Source organism: Arachis hypogaea, chromosome 9 (assembly GCF_003086295.3).
Source record: "Arachis hypogaea cultivar Tifrunner chromosome 9, arahy.Tifrunner.gnm2.J5K5, whole genome shotgun sequence".
NCBI classification, from domain to species: domain Eukaryota; kingdom Viridiplantae; phylum Streptophyta; class Magnoliopsida; order Fabales; family Fabaceae; genus Arachis; species Arachis hypogaea.
The window spans coordinates 2472643-2484268 of record NC_092044.1 but is presented as its reverse complement, the minus strand read 5'-3'; the positions used below and the strand labels follow the sequence as shown (position 1 = coordinate 2484268).

At 32.7% G+C, this 11626-nt stretch overlaps 1 protein-coding gene across 1 annotated transcript; it reads right to left on the bottom strand.

Moving 5' to 3' along the window:
- Positions 1 to 3090: 3090 nt before the first annotated feature.
- Positions 3091 to 6150, bottom strand: LOC112709875 (putative disease resistance protein RGA4). The gene has a single exon (XM_025761861.3). The coding sequence runs from the start codon at positions 6148 to 6150 to the stop codon at positions 3091 to 3093; it is 3060 nt and encodes a 1019-aa protein (XP_025617646.2).
- Positions 6151 to 11626: the final 5476 nt, after the last annotated feature.

The window sequence follows — 11626 nt, the reverse complement described above, 5'->3', positions numbered from 1 at the left end:
TTAGAGATTGGTTTTGCTTTGACCAGTGAAGATGGCTGTAGGAAAGAAATTATTTGTAATGCAAATTGCAAAGTGCAGTCAGTGCTGAAAGAAAACTCCAACGAAATATGTATTTAATGTTATTGAAAATTTTAAAATCTTACCTTCCAAATAAAATCTCATTTTACTATTTTTAAAAAGTACTCTTAAATAGTATGTTAGCAAAATCCTTTTTTTTTTTTTTTACTATGCAGACTAATAAATATTAAAAAGACAATTCTTCATGGATATATTAAAGGAGCAACAACAATGTCTACCATTATTAACCTTTTATAAATACCAAGCGGGGAAAATTTGTTAGTGCATCTCCAATGCTAGTTTTAATTTCATTTCACTTTGGATTATATAAATATATTTGTAAGACTATATATCATAAATGATAATTTAAAACTAAAAGTGAAATTTACTCCTCCAATATTTAGTATTAGTTCAATTAAAATTTTATATATATAATCATTTCCAAGTTCTATATAATATAACCTATTGAAACATAAAATATTTTGATATTATGTAGGGGTGTTGATGACAATTCAAGTGGTTGGAGATGAGAGGTGTGAAGATGTTTGGTATGACCAAAGTTGCAAAGATGGAAACCCCCTATTATTGTTATCGTAGAATGTCTCACCAAATATGGTTTCATAGCCCGTGCAGATTGCAGAGATTCCTTTTGTACATACACCCATAAATGCTTGTCCTTTTAATTATTGAGAAGAAACTCAATATTTGAATTGTATTATAAGATGAGCGTGATTATAAAGCATAGTTGTCAGAACCGAACCGGTGATCGAACCGATTAAGTTATTGGGTTATTGGATCATTGGTTCAACTAGTGGGTTACTGATTGAACCGATTAATCCGATCCTATGTAAATAAAAAATAAAAAATAATAAAAAATTTAAAGTTAAAATTTAAAATACATATTTTTACTAACATTTTAAGAATATTCAACTATTCTAAAATAATATGAAACAGAAATAATAAGTATTTTATTAATTTTAATGTATCATAAATATTTTATTTTGTTTTTATATTAAAATAATAATTATTTTCAAAATTTAATAATTTATTAATAAATTTATATCTATTATATTATTATATACTACAAATATTTATTAAAAAATAATATTAATAGATATTATATAATTATGAAAAAAAATAGTGAATTTATAATTATTATTAAATAAAAATATAATTAATTTAAAAATAAATGAGTTTATAACTAAAATTAAAATAAATTAAATAGAAGTAAATATATTTGATAAAAGATATTTATATATATATTAATTTGTAAACATGATAATTAAAACTGTGATAGCCTGGTGGTTGTGACATGTTTTTTTTATTGAGGACAGGGTTAATTTGTAAACATGATAATTAAAACTGTGATAGCCTGGTGGTTGTGACATGTTTTTTCTTATTGAGGACAGGGTTCGAACCCCACTTCACTCATTTTGCAAAATTTTAATTACCAGCGGTTCGGTTGGACCGGTTTACTACGGATTTGACCGGTTTACACCGGTTCTCATCTTTGTGTGGTTTAATTAGCGGACCAAATCGGTTTAGAGTCTGATTCACCGATTTTCCGATTAAACTGGCCGGTCGGATTTTTACAACACTGTTATAAAGTGTGAAAGTGTGAGCTTATTATTTATCACTTATATTCAATTAAATAAAAGGAGAATATTATATATTTAAGTTATTCTCATTCAATTTGTTTTTAACTCTGATATCTTCACAAACATACACTAAATTGAAGAATGATAATAACAAATTAAAATTGAAAGAATAAAGTTTGAGTTTTAGAAATTATGGCTATTCTCATGTTCTTTAAAATTATTTGTTAACTAGGGACGGAGCTAGATGAAAGATTAGAAGAGGGCAAAAAATATTTATATAATAAAATAAGACTAAAATAAAATTTTAAAAATGACTAAACTAAAATTTACATATAATTTATGTGTAAAAAATTAAAATTAGGGGGATCATTGCCCCTCTTTGCTACAATGTAGCTCCGCGCTGTTGTTAACTGAGTGCACAATTGATCCTTAATCCTTCAATGAAAAATTAGAAAGTAAATATTCTTAATGATAGGTTAGTATATAATATGTATAAGATTTTTATATATAAAATATGTGCGTGAAATAAATTTATTGTATATTTTATTTGAATATGAAGTATCGTATTTAAATTAAAGGAAAAGTTTAGGGGGCCAGCAGTTTTATTGAATTTTGGCCAGCATGTAACCAGCAGAGGAAGATGAACCATTGGATGAAATCTCATACCAATCTCACACCATCAAATCATCATTGATGGCTAATTGATGGCTAACAATCACAAAAATTACTGGCCCTAGCATTGCTCTAAATTAAATACTAAATAGTAGTCCTCGCACCTCTAATACTATTATAGAGCTACCGATAGATGGCTTGAATTTCTTTGTTTGGTAGGATAAGAAAATTTAATCAAAATATCCCTAACTTGTTGAAATTTCAGATTTAAAAGAAGTGATTCTCTTGTATTATTAATAAATCATAATGTTAATATACATAAAGAAAAAGGGACAACTCAGTTGTGGCTTCAATGAACAGAATAAAAAAAAAAGAAATTATAAAATTGAAGAGAACATTTATATATTGCAGTGCTGTGAAGTGTGAATGACTTGTAATTCCATTTGTACATGCTAAGAATGAGTTGACTTGTTACTGACTTAATTATAGTAGGAATTGAACTATATAAGAAGCATAAAGGATAAGTTGTGTAATATGAAAGAAGGGAATGGATCATCTCAATTGTTGAAAAAAATTGAGGGAGTAAAGTATGATTTATAATCTTTTAATACACTTTTTCTCATATTTTTTTTTGTTTTACTTATAACAATTAATAGTGAGAGATCACACTTTACTCTCTCAATTGTTAAAAAAAATTGAGAAGATCCATTTCCAAAAAGGGAACAGTAGAAATGAAGATAAAATAGAATACAAGATATTAAAACCATGATTATGCAAATACACAACAAAATGAAAAGAAAATAATGAATAAGCTGTGTATAAACTAAAAAGCATGAAGCTTTACATGGGGAACATGTGCTATCTTGTGCCAATCCTCCCCTGTTCCTTGCTTACACCGCTCTTTCAACATTGGGCAGCCTCCAATAGTCAAAGATTGAAGTGAAGTTAAGTGCCGGACACCATCAGGCAAGGATCCCAAACTCTTACAGGAATGAATGAACAGTTTTCGAAGTGAAGATAAGCCTTCCAAACCCTGTTCTGGTAAACACTCCAGCTTTCCACAGTCATTGATGGTTAGATCAGACAAAGCAGTGAGTTTTGTGATGTCAGATGGCAGTTCCTTCAATTCTCTGAAAGAATATATCTCCAGAGTTGCAAGAGAGGTCATGTTGTCCATCATTCCTTCTGGGAAGCACGACACTTGATCACTATCACAAAGATGAAGTTGGTTAAGAGCGTTGAGATTAGAGATTGACTTCAGTTGCTCATTGCTACAATACCAAACAGTGAGGTCCTTAACACTTGGAAGGCACGGCAATTGCAGTTTAGGGCAATCTTCGATAAAGAGTATAGAAAGAGAGGGGAACATGTGTGTTGTTTCCCGTTTCATCAATCTCTCCACGTTTGGCAAGTAGGACAAATACAATTTCTCCAAAGATGGGAATGGCATTGCTTCAACACCATCATAACTTTCATCTTCCTCAATGAACCGCAGTTCAACCATGTTGCTTATCTGAAGCTTCTTCAGAAATGGAAGTTTTCCCACTGGAGGAAGATGCCCGCATTTCAGACTATCCACAAGTCGAAGAGAAACTAAATTGTGGATAGCAGAATTGTTTTGCATCCAAGTTGGCCAACGTAATCCCTCATACCACGTTATCGTCAACAGCTCGAGTGTGGAGTGAGGTTGAAGCGCTTCGAGTACTTCTTCTGCTCCCACTACTGACTTCGTCTTACCATCACTTCTGGACCACGACAAGCTTAATTCTCGAAGGTCTTGTTTATCCTTCAAATTGGCATCTTCAGCTTCAGATATACTCCCAACATTTGCTAGACCTTCGATGCATAGCTTTCCTCCCAGATTCAAATGGCGTAACTCTGCCAAACTATACCCTTTCTTTGATTTCACAATGTATACGCTTAGTGTTCTCAGATGACGCAATTTGTGAGCCTCCGGAAACATACTAGATAGAAAATAACATTCATCAATGATAAGATGTCGGAGATTTTGCATCCTAGTCAAGTGTTTCGGTAGACTGCGAAGATTCGACAATCGTTTTAGTTTCAAGATTTCCAATCTACGCAAATTGCAAATACTAGCAGACAAGCTCTTTGTACCCAAATCACAAAGTTCCAAATACCTCAAGCAACTTAAACTCCCGAAAGATGGTATCTTTCCAGGATGTATGCACAAAACCCGAAGAGAATGATTTGTTCGAATCAATCTAGAACTGAAGGGAAGTTCATCAGAATTCAGTTGATACAATGTCCGCAAGGATTCAACTTTTTCAAAGGCTATCTTCTTGAATTGTTTTTTACGAATGCCGTGAAAAACAATATGATGGGAGTTGCTTGAAAAATCATTAAGGTTGTGTTTCTCCAAGCATATACACTCTTGCTCTGAAATTGATTGCGTAAGATCATGGACTAAATCATGCATCTTGAAATAAATCTCCCCAGAAAAATCATCACTCCTAACGTCTTGGAAAAATGATTTTTGCTGTAATTCATTCCAAACCATGTTGCCAACCTCCTCAACCTCCAAGTTTGGCCGTGATGAAATAAATCCATTAGCTATCCAAAGATAAATCAATTCTTGCTTCATGATTTCGGTATCTTTGGGAAATATGGCACAGAAAGCAAAACACTGCTTTTGTGTTGGAGTTAAAGAAGAGTAGCTTAATCTCAAGACACGCATAATATCATTTTCTTCTGGTAAACTCCAAAGCTCACTTTTCTGAACTTCAAGCCATTCTTTTTCCGTCCTTCTGGATTGCATCACACCTCCTAAAGCCAGTGCTGCAAGAGGTGATCCTCCACATTTCTTCACGATCTCCTTCCCTATTGCAACAAGCTCTGCACGCTCTTCTTTGTCAGCTCCAAATGCGTGCAGTTTAAACAACAACCAACAATCTTCTTCAGATAGACCGCCCAAATGATGAGCTTGGCATGTGCCCATAATTGTTGCAACATGATTATCGCGAGTGGATACTAAAATGGATGAGCCTTTAGATCCACAAGACAATACGGATCTTAACTTATCCCATTTGTCTTGGGTTAATCCCAATTCCATTTCTTGGCTTCTTTTCCATACATCATCTAAAACCAACAAATACTTTTTACTTTGTAGCAATTGTTTCACTTTTTCCTCCATTACTTGTAAATCCATGACCTCAGACTTATCCTTTTTGACAGCTTCTAAAATGGAACGCAAAATACTCTTGATAGTGAAATTCTCAGAAACACACACCCAAATCTTCAAATCAAAATTGTTACCTACTTCTGGATCGTTGTAAACCAGCTGGACAAGCGTTGTTTTCCCAAGACCACCTAAGCCAACAATAGGATAGACGGAAAGGAACTCGGAGCTTCGTGATGGGCTAAGAAGAAACTCCACAACTCTCCCTTTATCTTCATCTCGTCCGTACACTTGAGGAACGGCGATAGTTGAGCTAGTTTGGCGCCATTCAACTAATTCACTTGGCCTTTCCCTCAGACCTTGTCTAAGATCAAAGTTGCTTCTTGCTTGAGCAATTCGATCCAACCTCCCTATTATCTCATTCAGCTTCTGTCCAAGCTCACGACGATGAATCACCTTCTTTGGATTCAAAGAAGTTAAGCACCCAAGTTGAGAGGATTCTGTTGGCAACTGATCAAGGATATCATCCAGCACGTACATTGCGTCTTTAAGCTGCTGCAGCCACACCTTGAGAGGACGATTTGACCATTGTTTCTGCTCGGCATCATCAAGAACAGCTTTGATTAGTTGTAAAGTTCGTGATAGGTCTTCAGCCTTTTCCTTGATTCCAGAGAAGGCTGCAAATTGAGTCTGGACAAAAGGGATCAAGTTCTCCAGCACAATTCCAAGCAAGGCCTCCGCCATTTTCAGAAATGCAACAAATGAAGAAAGGAAGACAGATAAGAGATTGGTTTTGCTTTGATGAGTGCAGATGGCCGTAGGAAAGAGTGTGCAAGTAATGGAAACTGCCTCAATATACAGAGAGTTCATTCTTTGTTGTTTGTACAAAAGAAACGTTTTTGCAGCATGTTGACTTTTGAGTCATGTGCCACGTGATGCCTTTACCAATCTACGATGTAATATTCCAGCGGAAGTAGTAAACAATTATTAAATTGTTAATTCCAAGACTAAATCACTAAACAAATATTAATTTCAAGACTAGTTGACGATGATCATTACTCAACAACAATATATCAATTGCAAGTTGTTTTAGTGGAATCCAAAGTGATTTCACGGACTAAGCACCATTAAAATGACTAAGATAACTCATTCACTTGTGTTAACTAATAAGGTGACTATTAATAAACCTTTTTTTTATTATGTTATAATCTATAAAATAAAAATAAAATATTAATTTTTATTTAATTTATTTAAAAAAAATCCTACAAAACCATCACAAATATAAATATGTATACAAGGAGTTAATAAAATATCCAAGGGGGCCTATACTCGTTCCCCTTTTAATTGTTTTGGTTGAGGTCAGTCCAGTTCACAACTTCACATGCATGGCCTTACACATTGTACGTGATCTGCTTTTAATAGTGCTTATTTTTCGATGGGCGAGTTCTAAATTAATTAGTAACGTATCTCCAATAAGACACTTTTAATTTTAATATGAGGCTAGGATTGGTGTATTTCATAGTTATTGGTGCTTGGCTTGTATTACATGGTTGTGGGGGCTGCGTAGTTAAAATTAGACCGTCCGATTTAGGGGACATGTAATTGGACAGTCCAATTACTGGCGTGAAGGGTAAATAAATCGGACCATCCGATTTGCGTATCACTGCCACGCGTCGCACATGCACCTACTCTAGCCAGTAAACCCGTTTTAATTCAATGGAAATACCCCAGCCATCCATTCCCCACTTTGTTCATCTCTCACTTTTCATCCTTCCATCTCTTTCAAACCCTGTTCCTTTTCTTCCTTTGAAACTCCAGCAGAAACAAAAAAATTCAAGGAAAGAAGACCGAATTGAATAATACTAAAGAGACGAAGAACAAAAGATGTTAATCGTTCAGAATTACACATTGTTAATTACCTTGATCATCCTAATTATATAAGTTTATTTTATTAAATTGTTTTTTTTAATTTAAATAATAATAATTAGTTTAAGTTAAACATGTTATTAGAATATTTAGTTAGTATATGTTGTTAGTTAGTTCAAGTGTTAGAGTTGTGTAAGTATAATTAGTGAACTAAGTAATATAGATTATTTTTTTCTGACTGAGGTATATTAATATTATTTTTTTTTTCTGGTGACCGTTAGTTAGTTTAGGTTTAGTTTACTAAATTAACCTAGTTTAGCTAGTTAATTAGGTTAGGAACAATGTGGTTAGTTAATAGAATAGATATATGGTTGTTAATTTTTGGGGAAAACTCTGCGTATAAGCGATTAGGACTTATAAGTATTACAAGCCAATTAAACTCTAATCCCCAAAATTCGCTGCAAGTGCTACGTTCTTTACACGCGCTACATCCCTTCTTCCTCTCCTTCTTTTTCGATCGTTCTTTTCTCCTCCTTTCTCACTGGTTTGTTCTTCGTCGTTGACGTTAGTTCCTCCACATACTGTTACGGCACGTTTTCATTGCACCTTCTTCTTCTTCTTCTTGTTGCACGTTCTTCTTCCTCTTCTTCTTCTTCTTCTTCTTTTCTTTTGTTTCTTGTCTTCTCTTTCTCCTTCTTCATTTACATGCTTTTCTCTCTGTTTTCTTTTTTCGTTATTCTCGATTTCTATTGTTTTTTGACATCAAGCTCTGAAATCGTTTTTGAAGAAGAAGAAGTAGCAGAAGATGAGGAGGAGAAAGAGAAAGAGTTCTGAATTATGCATGATTTTGGGTGTATTTCTTAAATCCTTTGGGTGTATTTTCTGTAATCTTTTGGGTGTATTTCTATAATCGTTTGGGTGAATTCCTGTAACCGTTTGGGTGTATTTCTGTAATCTCTTGGGTGTATTTTATGTAATCGTTTGGGTGTATTTCTGTAATTTCTTGGGTGTATTTTATGTAATCGTTTGGGTGTATTTCTGTAATGCTTGCCATTTTTTCTGAAATGAAAAATACACCCATAGATATCAGTAAGATACACCCATAGATATGAGTCAGATACACCCATAGATATCAGTCAGATATCACTCAAATACACCCAAATGATTACAGAAATGCACCCAAAGGATTATAGAAAATACACCCAAACGGTTACAAGAATTCACCCAAACGATTATAGGAATACACCCAAAGGGTTACAGAAAATACACCCAAAGGATTTAAAAAAATACACCCAAAATTCGTTGAAATACATCTTATGCATAATTCAGAACTCTTTCTCTTTCTCCTCCTCATCTTCTGCTGCTTCTTCTTCTTCAAAAACGATTTTACCATGAAAAATCGAAAAAAAAAAAGAGAAAACAGAAAAAAAAGACGTAAATGAAGAAGAAGAAGAAGAAGAGGAAAACGAGGAAGAAGAACGTGCAGAAACGAAAGAAAAGGAGAAGAAGAAGAGTAAGAGGAAGAAGAACGTGCAGCAAGAAGAAGAAGAAGAATTTCAGAAACCATAAAAATCGAAAAAAAAAAACGAGGAAGAGGAAGAGGAAGAGGAAGAGGAAGAGGAAGAGGAAGAGGAAGAGGAAGAAGAAAAAGAAGAAGACGAAGACGAAGACGAAGAAGAAGAAGAAGAGAAGAAGAAGAAGAAGAAGAAGATGAAGAGGAACCGTTTGAGTGGGGCGCGTGTAGTTACGCTCCATTCAAAATGAGTTAATGCACGTGTTAATGAAGTTTGGGCTGATAACTTGTAAAACTTGTACGGCCTTTTTACTTGTATGTGTAGCAGACCCCTTAATTTTTATATGTGCCCGTACAGTGATAATATATAATAATAATAATAATAATATAGATAACAAAAATAAGGAATCAGTTATATAAATATAAATTAGGTATTATTAATAATTATTATTATAAACCAAATAGGATTTAGTTTAGATATTAGAATATATATTTTTATTGCCGTCGACTAATAATAATAATTAGATTTAATTTTAAATTTATTTGAGTTTTACATTCTATTTATACTAAACGAATGAAAATTGTTATTAAGAGATTAAGAGAATTTAGATTTTAGAAAATATAGTTCTGATGGAAATAATAGTAATAAATAGATAGGTATTTTAGATTCATTTAAGGTTTATTAATTATGTTATGTTGCTTATGTGATAACGAGAATGGTAGAATGTTAAATATTGTATGTTAATTAAGTATGGTTATATTTGATTAATATAATATATGGCTATATTTTGTAGGGTACACAGATGTTAATATGTGATCATTATTTGTCACCAAATCTATATAATCTAATTGTGGAGGGGCATTTGCGGGAGACTAGATTTTATCACGTTTCTCATATTGGAGTTGTTCAATGTCAATCGGCATTGGTTAATGCTCTGATCGAGAGATGGCGGCCCGAGACTCATACGTTCTATTTTCCAGTTGGTGAGTATGTCGTGACGTTGGAGGATGTGGCGATAATTTTTGGCCTTCCGACAAATGGTATTCCAATTACAGGACCGACAAATGGTATTTTTGCCACATCCGCCACATCTGCTTGCATAGTGTCGTCGGCCTGATCTTCGCCTCCACCCGGATCAAGGCATACATAATTACTTTCAAACTCCTCCTCACTATCACTATTATAATTTTTCAGCTCAATATTCCGGTCTGCTTCCGACTGCTCGAACTCAATATACAGCTCGATGAACGATATCCGTGAGCGAGTTTCCATGTACACTGAAAACATATCTTGCATGCTCGCTTCATTGGTTACATATTTGGTTTGAAACTGAACGAACCCACCAAATACAGATACTGGGTTCCTGTACAAAATGTACGATATTCTCCTACTGCATGTTTGAAAATCTATGTTCTCACAAATTACACATTTTAATTCTTCAAACGACAACGTGAATGGAATAATAATCTCCAATAGATTTTCACACACGAATTTTACACCTTCAGCTGTTTGTAATAAAATCTGCTCATGATAATAAACTTTTAACAATACTCTATCATCCATTGTGATATACTCACATGAAACACTCTCAAACTTGGAAAAATAGGATCTTCAAACAATAAAGATGAAAGTTGGTGCCGAAACAATGAAGAAGAAGAAGAAAGAATTATAGGGGTTTCAGAAGAGAGATTTCAGAGACTAACAAGAAATGGAGACTTTGAGTAAAACCAGAAATCGGACGGTCCGACCGCATCTCAACAGTTAATTTTTATTATGCATTGAAATCAGACAGTCCTATTTTTATCACATTCGAATTCCAAATTTTTAGCATGTAGCAAATCGGACCATCCGATTTTGGTGAACTACTCATAAATATCTCAGTCTCATGTGATCGGACGGTCCAATTACTATATTAAAATTTTTCCATCATGCACAAATTGGACCGTCTAATTTGTGCACTCCTTTTTCCCACAAAAAAATCGGACGGTCCGATTTCTAATCCCTATTCAGCTAACTAACGCTGTCACATTACTGTATTAACCCCTCAAACTTTCATAACGTTGAGTTATACACATCACATTATCATATTAAAATTAATGAGCCCCAATAAGATACGGGTTGGTAAGAAATTAAAAAACAAAGAGTTGCTGAGAAATTAAATAAACCATTTTTCAATCTTTTAAATAGACTCGGATCTCAAAAAATTTAGATAAATATTTTATTCATCAATAATTTTTTTAATCATGTTAAATATATATTAAAAATTTAAAATTAATAACAAAAATTAATTATTAATATAAAATACATATTAAATAAAAAATATATATTAAAAATAAATTAAGTAATATATATTTATACATTATAGTTGATTTTAGTAATTAATTTTAATTTATAAATAGTAATTTTTTTAAATTTACTTTTTAGAAACCTTAAAAAATTACATTCGTGTATCATATTTGTTCTTCTATTATTTTAAAAAAATTTCACATTAATAATATTTTTTGAAATATAATTATTTTATACTAAAATTTATTAAAAATTTATTTATTTAATATACATATTAAAAATTTGACTACAAATTAACGACATAAAGTTTAATCTTTTTACTCTGAAATAATTTTTGAGAATCTCAAAATAATAAAAATTTGTTAAAAGTTTTGAAGGATATTTCCGTTGCTGTCTTGTGTCACTTTTACAATAAGAACACCACCATATTTGCCATACAAATGCATGTTATCGATGGATACGAATAATTTGTATCAAATTTGGGTGTAACACGAAGATATTCGAGTGTATTACTTAAAAAATTTCGGTATATGTGTGCTGATAAGTTTTGCATA

Coding starts and splice junctions, on each gene's coding strand:
- LOC112709875 (XM_025761861.3), bottom strand. CDS start 6,150: ATGGCGGAGGCCTTGCTTGGAATTGTGCTGGAGAACTTGATCCCTTTT.